At 40.4% G+C, this 11750-nt stretch overlaps 1 protein-coding gene across 1 annotated transcript; it reads right to left on the bottom strand.

The window, feature by feature from the left end:
- Positions 1-617: 617 nt before the first annotated feature.
- Positions 618-1829, bottom strand: DEFB127 (defensin beta 127; the record flags this gene model as incomplete). Its single annotated transcript, XM_080716540.1, has 2 exons — positions 618-889; positions 1781-1829. The coding sequence occupies 2 exons, from the start codon at positions 1827-1829 to the stop codon at positions 618-620; spliced, it is 321 nt and encodes a 106-aa protein (XP_080572666.1).
- Between the last annotated feature and the right edge of the window lie 9921 nt (positions 1830-11750).

Here is an 11750-nt window from a genome sequence, read left to right as displayed (position 1 = left end):
AGTGGAGGATGTCAGTGACTACATGGTTTTACCCACTGTCACGATCTTCACAAACAGCCTGTGAATCAAGCACCTGTTTCCTTATCCACTTTTCCTAAATCAGAAGCGCTGCTGAATCAAGCAGGGTACACCAAGAGATCTGTCTTCTTCCTTCTTGCGAACTTGATTCCCCCACAATAAAGTGGTTTTTTCTCTTGCACACATATGAAACCCAGGGTTATTCTACCTCCAAGCTACAGCCCCAAATTTATTTCTTTATTTTAAACAGGGTCTCAATGAGTTGCAAAGGGCCTCACTAAGTCGTTGAGGCTGTCCGCGAACCATGATCCTTCTGTCTAACCCTCCCAAATGATGGGATTACAAGCGTGCGCTACCATGCCTGGTCCATGTCACATTTTTAAAGGCACTGTGTATAACTGCCTTTTCAAATGGATAGTCTGTATTGTCCTTACCTAGCTTAAAGGATAAATGGTCAGAAAACTGGTGACTTACCTTTATTAGAATCTTCTTGAACGTTTTTCTGAAGATCAATAAACCAGAAAGGAGAAGATGCAGCTCTCATCACCTTAGTTTATTGAGATTGGTTAGAAGTAAATAAACAGAAAATTGAACTTGACTTATGTAGAATATCTCTTAGTGGAATAGTAAGAAAAAATATTTCTTGAGGGTGTAAATTCTTCATCATAGTTTTGAGGTAAAGTAAGTGCATGTGTTTCTGGATTTGGCATAGGTGGCTTTGTAATTTTTTTACGTTCTTCCAGTTCCTTTTTGCTGAGGCAACAATATCTGCCCTTTTCACATAACACTTCACGTATTTCAGTTACTCTGCAGATTTTTCTGCAGTATCCATGAATATAGTTATTCCAACATCTCTTAAGTTGTTCAGTTACTGTTCACAGAAAAGAACAACAGGGCAAGATCAGTGTTTGAGACTGAAACACCTTGTCTATGGGAAGGCAGAGGAGGTTTTTAGTGATTAGGGGGATGTGATATCTGTAAGGCCTATTCTCATAATATTTCCTTTTTTTTTTTTTTGGTGGTACTGGGGTTCCTGGAAGCCCTTCTACCTCCGGGCTACACTCCCAGACCTATTTTTTATATTTTTGAAACAGGGTCTCTTACGCCAGCGCGGCTGGCTTCGAACCTGCGCTATCCTCCTATCTCCGCCTCCCAAGTGCAGGGATTACAAGCGTGCGCCACCACTCCCGGCTTATTCTCATAATATTTCAAAGAAGATTCTCTAACAGGGTGAGCCTCAGTGTTTATTAACTGAACCACTCCTATTTAGATCTTGCTAGGTTTTCAGCCTTCATCCAATATCCGGTACATTCTACTAAGAACCTCAGATTTTGTTTGAGTAATAAGGACCTGGATTCCTGACTGGAGGCTGTGGAACTACACTCCATCAGGAACCCCAGAAAATCTGTCTCCTACTGAATTCTCTCAGGGTGCCTTGCTCTTACCACTGCCCCCTCTGTGACGCCCAGAGAACAATACATTGCTATGATACATATACCTCTGAGTCAAACTTTGCTCTTGGAGTCATAGCCACTACCAAGGTCAAGAATTGCCTCCGCGACCCTCCTCTATCCATTCTTGGTGCTGCACTTCTGTAGGTATGCCTGGCTAGAAAGAAGGACTTTCTAATGTTACTAGATAGACTTCTGTGCTCCTTGGCAGTCCTACCTCCCCATGTGGCGGATTATGAAAGTCCCTCTACCTCTGGAAATACTCTATTACATTGTTGATTTGAATGAGGATCTGGAAAGCTCTGGGTTACCTGTGAGTTTCTGGAATAGCAGAATTGCAATGATCAGGAAAACCCTCATGGCCTGGCTTCCTAGACGTGGTGGCAGCCAAACTCTTGGTCCAGTTGGATTCTTATGCACTGGCCTAGAATGGATGGTATAATATGAAGTATGCTCCCAAATTCCTGAACTGTGGGATACGCATCACATGGGCAGATACAGGAAATTTGAGGCCACTCACTTTACCCCTACACAGCACTCAAAGATACAGCATGTTCCAGCCCTAATGCCATTCTGTAGGCTGCAGATTGCTGGAAGGAAGAGTCAGTGCATTTCCTACCTTGGATGTTTGCCCAGCTGGACCAAGGTCATCATGTACTCATCCCTAACAACAAATAAGGCAATATAAATCAAGAAGGAAATTTTAAAAATCCAACAAGAAAAGTCTGAAGAAGCTTGATTATAGTAGGATTTTTTGCATGTTTAGAAAGATGGTTTGATATAAGTGAATCTGATCCAAGGTCACATGCTCAGAATTTTAGAATACTTTAAAAATTTCAACAATAAAATGTGGCTGCAGTATGAACTGTATATCCTTTAGATCTTGTTCAATGATCTTTATGTTTACAGGAGAAAGAGCGAGAGACCATGAACCAGATTTGCTCCTTATTTGTGCATGATGGGCTTTGAAATGTCTTCTTTTATTACCTTCTTATATATTAACTTGATTATAGCAGTGAAGCCTCTTGAGCCAGGAATCTCACATGTACTAAATATGCCACACAGATGGGAGATTTTTCTCACATCTTTTAGATCTTGACATCTTGGTATCATTGGAAACATATTCAACATCAAAATTAATGCTAATATAGATCATATATATTAACCAGAGCAAGGCACTTCTTGCTTAAGAGGAAAGTATAATCTAAAGATGTTCCTTTATATAACCAAAGATACATAGGGAGTAAAGGTAAGGGAGAGTAGTTTTTGTGTGTTTTCTGTTTTTACCAAGCAGATCTAATTCTGAACCATCCCACAAACTCATATAGTGGAAGGCCCAGCAGAATTATCTGAAGTGCACTTGGAGCACACTTAATAGTGCATTTAACTTATTGTGAATGATAGACTATTTCTAAAGAAACCTTTAAAGTTGTTCTTACAAAGGGCCTGATTATAGTCCTCATTGATTTTAACCAACCTCCCACCGAGAGACATTCATCACGATCATGTTATGTAACAACCATATAAAATTCTGGTAGCAAAATGTGGAATAAGATAGAAATAATGTTGCTTCTAATCAAGAGATTCACTTTATTTATTTATTTTTTTCAAAGGCAAATACATTTTATTGTCCTAGCAATCCTCAAAGTATCACTTGAATCACATAGAGCTATATAAAACAAAACTGTAAATGTGTTTGGAAAACAAATTGGACAGCTAGAATTTTCCCTGTTACATAGCAGAGTAACCACTTAAAGATCAAGCCATGAAATTTAAACTTTTTCTCAATGGAAATCTCTTTTATGAAACACTGCAAACACCTTCTGGCACCTTTATTTATTTAAAAAAATTTTTTTTTGGTGCACTGTATTCATACATCATAGTGGGATACAAACTTTTGTAGACATACATGCACACATCACCCAGTCAGCCCCCACCCAATCCCCACCCCATTCCCTCCCCATCCCTCCTTCCCATGCTTGGCTTAGTGGTTGACATCTAGTATTATAGCAATTTATCCAAAATTAAAAATGATAATCTCACATAACAGTTTCATTTGTCTGATACCAAGCATTTGATGACTTAAAGATAACATTTCAATATTTCTTTTTGCTTTCTTTCTTACCAGAGAATATTTTTTTTCTATTTTTTTAGGTGAAACTATCATATATTTATATATTTATTTTTCAGAAAAAAAATCTATCCTAATATGGAATGTGGACTCTAGATACCCAAAACAATCTTGAAAAAGAACAAAGCTAGAAGATATATTTTTTCTGATTTCAAACCATATAAAGCTACAATAATTGAAACAGTGTAGTACTGTTCTAAAGGCAGATATATAAACTGCCAAGACTGCCTGCTGCCTTGGCATCTATGTGTTGAGACCCCACTCCACATAGTTAATCGGCAACAAGCCCCGAGAAGGAGGTGTCGTCTCTGGCCAAAGTACCCCCCACTTTTAGATACCCTTCATGACTATTATTTTCTTGGTAATGATTCCTTTTAACTCTCTACGCGAATTGCTCCGGTGATGTGAGACCAGGACTATGAAAGAGATTGAGTCCGTGAAAACAAATTCTCTAATAATTTGTCTAAACGCCCTTGGCTTTGCTCAATAATAATGAAAAACTGGCCAGAACTCAGATGCTGTGATAAGCATTCCAGCTGCAGCAATCACAAAGGGTCTCCGACCCTCATTCCTATCACTAATTTAGGTTAAGCCATTAACTCCCCCTCATTCCTATCACTAACTTAGGTTAAGCCATTAACTCCGGTAAGCTAACTCTGTTTACCCTTGAGATCCTGCCTAGAGACAGAGAAGATAAAACTTTGTGTGTGACTTCGAAGCAATTTAGTTGATGAACAACTTAGTTGCCCAAATACAATAGAGCCAAGGAGAAAGATTGTTGACTTTTACGCCCAGTGTGAGCATCCCCGGAGACAGAGAGACTGGCCGCATGGTTAGGAATGAATATGACAAAATAAAGGACAGACGTTCTAAATATATATGTATGAAGGAAAGGAAATACTGTAAGAGTAAGAAAAGCATTTTTGCATGAAGAAGAGCTTATCATAAGAAAGTCCCAACTGGGAAAGAAAGGAATTAGAAAGTTAGAAGCAGGTTGCAGAGAGTTTGTGACAGGGAAATGGATTATTAAAGATGGATAGGCTTTTAATAGGCTTGTTGTCTAAAGAAGAGTGCTCAGCAGTTAAGGAAATACATCTGACAATTAAATCCAAGAACTTTGTGGTGTTGTTTGTGGTATTTTGTCTGCCAAACTGTGTTGTGAGTTTGCTTAAGCTTTCAGATTTACAAGATAAGATGCCAACACCTGAAGAAACCCTATCACATCCACCTGAATCACCACATCTCCCCACACTTGCTATATGAGCTGAGCCCAAAAGATGGAAAGTTCCAAGAAAGTTAAAGAAGATTCCCCGAGAAGCCCCCAAGCCTTGGGCATGCCTGTTTCTCCTGGGAGGTCGCCCCCTGGAACTGCTTATCTGCAAGACCTTGGAGAGGATCAGGAGTTAATCTCTCGAAGAACAACAGCCAGCTGAAGGACTAGTTTTATTACTTTGTTTACATGTCATTCATTATTATTTCACAGTGATTGCATTCACTCCCCTTTCTCTTATTATTAACTTTACTGTTGAAGGGTATAAATTTTTCGGGGTTTCTGTAAAAAAGTGTCATTGGCTTGAGAAGCCTTTGTCCACCTCAGGTTCTTTCCAAAGCGTCGTACCTAAAAACTTAAGGAATTCATAGAGGGGAAAGAATCGCTGCAGATAAGTTTCTGCAGAACTTCACCTGCCTTTTGCCCCATCTTTCTGAGGATTTGACCGGGAGCAGACAATTACGACCCGACTGAGTTTAGTCTGCGACAATAAACCATTGGAGTTAAATAAAAGCCTAGAGCTAAACTCTTCCCTATATTGTCAAGTTATTTTTGACAAGGTTTCCATGAACATTTGGTGGTGGAAATAATAATCTTTTAACTAAATATCGTTGAAAAATAATACTTACATGGAAAAGAATAAAATTGAACCCTTACCTAATCCCATATACAAATATTAACTCAAAATAGATAAAAGACCTAAATATAAATCTTAAGACTATAAACTTTTAGAAGAAAATCTGGGTCATAAAACCTCACAACATTGAAATTGGCAGTGATTTCTTGGATATGATTTTAATGGCACAGGCAACAGAAGAATATACAAACTCCCTAAAAAATAAAAGAAAATATTGTATATCCAAAGACAATGTAAACAGAGTTAAAAGTTACTAATAGAATGGGATAAAATATTTCCAAATGCTATATCTGAAGGTATATTAATATTCCAACTAGAAATCCTAAAAATTAACAACAATAAAGGCAAACAATACAATTTAGAGATAGGTAAAAGACTAACATAAATAATGAATCTCCACAGATAACCAATCTTAGTTGTCTTTTGGATGGAAACTCTTGTTTCTCTGGTTCTGGTGTGTGTTACCTATTTCTTCTTTGTAGTTAATCTCTTTGAGTATTTTCTCTAGCGCTGGTTTTGAAGACATAAATTCCTTCAGTTTCTGTTTGTCATGGAAGCTTCTTATTTTTCCATCTAATTTGATAGAAAGTTTTTCTGGGTAGGAAATTTTGGGCTGGAAGTTGTTTTCTTTCAGAGTTTGGAATATGTTACTCCAAGCCCTTCTGGCTCTCATGACTTGGTTTGGGAAGTCTGGAGTGATTCTAATTGGTTTGCCTCTGAATGTCACTTGGCCCTTTGTTTTTGTTGCCTTTAAGATTCTCTGCTTGGCTTCCACATTGGTCATTTTGACAATTATGTGGCGTGGGGATCCTCTTCTCGGATCCTGTCTAAAGGGAGTTCTATAAGTTTCCTGGACCTGTGTATCGACCTCTTGCTCTATGTTTGGGAAATTTTCTGCTATTACTTCCTTGAAGAGATTATTGATCCCTTTGGTTTCACCTTCTTTTCCCTCCTCTATTCCAATTATTCTTAGGTTAGCTCTCTTAAAATGGGCCCATATTTCTTCAATGTCAGATTCCTGCTGTCGGATATTTTTTTCTAGATTAGAAACTATGCGTTCATTTTTTGAATGATCATCTTCTAAGAGCGAGATTCTGTTCTCCATGTGGTCTAATCGGTTGTTCATGCTTTGAATTGAGGCCTTTACTTCATTAATTGCATCCTTTATCTCTTTTTGGCTCTCTCTGAATTCTTTTCGAAGCACCTCTATTATTTCTACAGTTATTTTCCTGATTTGATCTTCTAGAAATCTCTGAATTTCTGTTTTATTGGATTCTGATGTTGTGGAGTTGTGGGCATTCATTGCTCCAGTGTTATTCCTCTTTCCCATGATTTCAGAAGTTTGTGCCTTCTCTGGGTTCTTCCCTTGGGTCACTATGACTTCGCTTAAGGTGCTCTGGATCTCGAGTCTGTAGTATCTCTGACCCCACTACTCCTTTACTGGGTTGTATCACAGAGTCTCCGACCCAGAGAGTCGATAGAGGCTGTTTTAGACTGTGGGGGGTGCCAGGTTGCACGTTCTCCTATGGTGTGATATCTCTGCCGCCGCCCCTCCCCCACTGGGTCAAGTCCCAGGGAGTACAGTACTGGGATTTCTCCTCTGTGGCCCGCAATTTGACTCACTGTTCTTGAGTACGCAGATGTAGTTGTACTGGACTCGGTGAATTCTCTGCTGCTGCCGCCGGTGGCAATATGGCGCTGCTGCCACGCCCTCGGCCGTGATGCTGGCGTATTTTTTCTTCTCTGGTTTTGAGTTCCACTCTGAGTCCCTGCAGCGTGTGCTGAGCTCAGCCACTGGAAGCTTTAGATGCTCCCTGCGCCGAAAGATCCCTCCTGGCTGTTCCGCAGTGGCTCACCTCGGCTTGCTGTAGCCATTCGGTCAATTCGCCGCTGCCGCCGGCAGTATGACGCTGCTGCCGTGTCCTCAGGCGTGAGGCCAGTGTATCTCCTCTGTGGCTCTGAGCTCTGTTCTCAGTCCGCTTTCTCTCTGGAGCCTGGTGATTTTTTTGTTTCTCTGGTGATGGTGTTTTCTGGCTATGAAAGGTGCTGATTTTGTGGTAATGGAGATTGGTTGTTAGCGGGGCTCTTAAGCCCCGCTTTTCTCGGTCACCATCTTCCCAGAAGTCCTCAGAGATTCACTTTAGAACAAATGAAATATAGCAATGTTTGTGGCAATTACTGACATTAGCATGTTTGTCATCATGCTGGGTGGATAGAATAGTGGACAGCCTTTTGAACACTAATGGACAGGGTTCATCAGCTTGAGAAACACTTTGGAGTGCTAACAACAAATTAAACACAAAACTCCTACTTGCCCATCAATTCTTCTTCTTGGTATATGAAATCAGTATATCAAAGAAAAAGTTACACTCTCATGCTCGCTGTAGCATTATCCACAATAGACAAGATACAGAAACAAGCTAATTAATGTGTCCATTCATGGATAAAGAAAATATTGCATATACAATGGATTATTAGTCAGCCTTAAAATGAAGGAGATCCTGACATTTGCAACAAGAATGGACCAAGAGGACATGATGATAAGTAAAATAATATAAGCACACCGGCAGAATCTAAACTAGTGAAGCCTGTATATGCAGAGAGTATTGTGGTAGCCAGGAGCTGGAAGGAGGGCACGAGGAATGTGGTTAAAGGGACTTCAGCTTAAGCTATGTGAAATCAATACACTCTGGAGATCTATGCAGCAGTGTCTATAGCTAACGGTATTGTGTTTATAATTTATATTTACATTATATTTAAAGTTTCCTAAGAGACCACATCTTACTCTTACCACAAATGCTCCAACTTCTAGTACTATGAATTCTAAAAGAAATAGCATTAAACTTTGGGAGGTGATAGATATATTTATTTTATTTTATTTTTTGCAGTACTGGGGACAGAACCCAGGGGTATTCTACCTCCGAGCTACACCCCACCCCTATTTTTTATTATTTATTTTGAAACAGGTCTCCTTGAGTTGAAAAGGACCTCACTAAGTAGCTGAGGCTGTCCTTGAACCCGGATTCTCCTGTCTCAGCCTCTCAAATGTTGGGATTACAAGCCTGTGCCACGACGCCCGGCTAGACATATTTATGACCTTGATGAGGGTGATGGTGTCACAGATGTATACTTATTCTCAAACTCATGGAAATGTAAACATTTTATATGTCAATTATAGTTCAACAAAGTAGTTCACAAAAATCATAAGAAACAAAGCATACCTGCAATCCCAGTACTTGGCTAAGACAGGAGAACTGCAGGTTCAAGGCTAGCATTCAATAACTTAGCAAGATCCTGTTTTGAAATCTTAAAAAAATAAGGCTGAGGTGTAGTGCAGAGGTAGAACACCCTTGAGTTTAATCCTTAGTCACACACACACACACACACACACACACACACACACACACACTTCACCAGACTAAAGGTATAAAAAACCTAAATGTCCACCAACAAAAGAATGGACAATTAATGACATATAATACAATGAAAATTATTTAGCCATCACTAGCTATGATACATGCTACAGTGAAAATAAGTGAAACAAGCCATCCACAAAAGGATAAATATTGTACAATTCCACCAAAATGAGATAAAATAAAAGAATTCAGAAAGACAGGAAGTAGCCAGGCGTGGTGGCGCATGCTTGTAATCCCTGCGCTTGGGAGGCGGAGACAGGAGGATCGCGCAGGTTAAGAGCCAGCCTCGCTGGTTTAAGAAACCCTGTTTCCAAATAAAAAGTATAAACTAGGTCTGGGAGTGTAGCCTGGAGGTAGGGCTTTCAGGAACCCCAGTACCAGCAATACATACATACATACATACATACATGTATACATACATAGGAAGAAGCCGGTTATTTGGAGCATTGTCTGGTGCAAGTCACAAAATGGACAGGAGCATACTCAGGAATCGTTTTTTATACAGAAAAATGTTGACATAGAAAAAATAATTTTTGGAGGCAAAAGTGAAATCAGAAAAATCTCATCAATCTAGCCACTGTTTCCCTAGGGGAGACAAGCACTGTCTTGGGCTGTCTGCTACTCCCATGGGAGACAGAACTTCAAATGCTCCCTTTGATTTCTGCCGACACATCAGGGGTTGAAAGTTTCTGGTGTTTGGCCAGGTTAGAGTAGATGCTATCAAAAAGTGCTCAGGGGTCCTACGCTCGCCTCACGAGACGTCAAGCTTTTGAGCAAATGTTCAGTTGGGATGAAGCAGCGGTGGCCATGGGGATCCACATCTCCTTTAATTTGTTTAAGGCAAAGATTTATTCAGAGACACTAGTGTCTGAATACACACAGACACACACACATGCCTGGTTTGCAAAGCTCATTTGTAGCAACCAGATAGCTATAGACAAGATAAAGGAACAGGAGTCAGGTTTGAGGATATCTTCAGGGTTAGCACAGGATGGGTTACAAATGTGGCCTTAGGTGCTGGCAAAAGTTGCTTCCAAATATACAATTATTTTTGTGTGACATCCTCTTCTAAGAAGCTCAGAATTTTTGTATTTTACTTTTTTTGTGTGCTACTGGGGACTAAACCCAGGGGCATTCTACATGCCCAGCCCGTATTTTATTTATTTATTTTATATGGAAAAAGGGCCTTACTAAGTTGCTGAGGCTGGCCATGAGCCTGTGCTTCTCTGCTCTAAGTTTCCCAAGTACTGGAATTACAAGTGTCATTCTATCTCTGAGCTACGCTTATTCCCAGCAGTATCTTCTATTTATTTGGAGACTGGGTCTCACTAGGTTAATGAGCGCCTCACTACTTGATGAGACTGTCCTCGAACCTGTTGATCTCCTGTCTCAGCTCCGAAGAACTGGGATTACAGACATGAGCCACCACACTTAGTTAAGTTTTTTATTTTTAGCGCTGGGGATTAAACCCAGGGTCATTCTACTTTCAAGCTACATCCCCAGCCCTTTTATATATTTATTTACTTAGAAACAGGATCTCACTAAGTTTCTGAGGCTGACTTCAAACTTACAATCCTGTCTCTGCCTTTCAAGTACTGGGATTACAGGCATGTCCCTGGCATTTTTCATATTATAAGTCTAGGTTTTTTAGTGTTTCTTAAGTACCAGACTCCACAGTGCTCCATAACCTTCTCTCCTTTAATCTTTCTTTCTTTTCTCCTTCTTCCTTCCTTCCTCCCTCCCTCCCTCCCTCCCTCTTCTTTCTTTCTTTCTTTCTTTCTTTCTTTCTTTCTTTCTCTCTCTCTTTCTTTCTTTCTTTCTTTCTTTCTTTCTTTCTTTCTTTCTTTCTTTCTTTCTTTCTTTCTTTCTTTCTTTCCAGCACTGGGATGGAACCTAGGGACATTCTACCACCTAGCTACACCCCCAGCCCTATTTTTTTTTTTTTTTTTTTTTTTTTTGGCGGGTCTGGGGATGGAACCCAGAAGAATTTGACCTCCGAGCTACACCCTCTGCCCTAATTTCTATTCTTTAATTTGAAACAGGTTTCTCATTGAGTTGCAAAGGGCCTCACTAAGTAGCCAAGGCTGGCCGTGAGCTGCGATCCTCTAGCCTCAGCCTCCCAAATGCTGGGATCACAAGCGTGCACCACCATGCCCAGCTTCTACTTTAATTTTTTTTTTTTTTTGATGGTACTGGGGTTCCTGGAAGCCCTTCTACCTCCGGGCTACACTCCCAGACCTATTTTTACATTTTTAATTGGAAACAGGGTCTCCTAAGCCAGCGCGCGCGGCTAGCTTCGAACCTGCGCGATCCTCCTGTCTCTGCCTCCCAAGCGCGGGGATTACAAGCGTGCGCCACCACGCCCAGCTCCAGCTTCTACTTTAATTTTAAGAGGTAGATACATGATTATAATGGTCTAGCCAGTGAAGAGATTGAGGCAGAGACCACATGATGACTAAGAAGCAGCAAATCTCAAATCAACCCTAGACATGCTCTCTGATCCAGGATCCTCAGCTCTTGTCATGTTTTTATGCTTGCAGAAGCATTGTTTTTGTTCAACGAGACTATGCATCCATATACTTGGTACATTGTGGGTTCTTACAAGTGAACATTCTTTTTCTTTTTTGCCACCTGGACTCCTTTAGTTAACCCAAGCAGAGAAAGGCTATTTGCCACTTAAGTTAGAGTACGTTGGGCATGAAGGGTGAGGTGTAAGGCAAAAGGGCAGGATGGCAGGGCCACATCAAGCTCCCACTCCTCACCCACCATCAAAGTGGTCCTGGCACTAAGATATTTTCAAGGTGGTGATCCAGATAATTACAGAAGA

Source organism: Muscardinus avellanarius (genome assembly GCF_963383645.1).
Source record: "Muscardinus avellanarius genome assembly, chromosome: 19".
Lineage (NCBI taxonomy): Eukaryota > Metazoa > Chordata > Mammalia > Rodentia > Gliridae > Muscardinus > Muscardinus avellanarius.
Note: the sequence above shows the minus strand (reverse complement) of the source record. Positions and strands in the feature narration are given on the sequence as shown.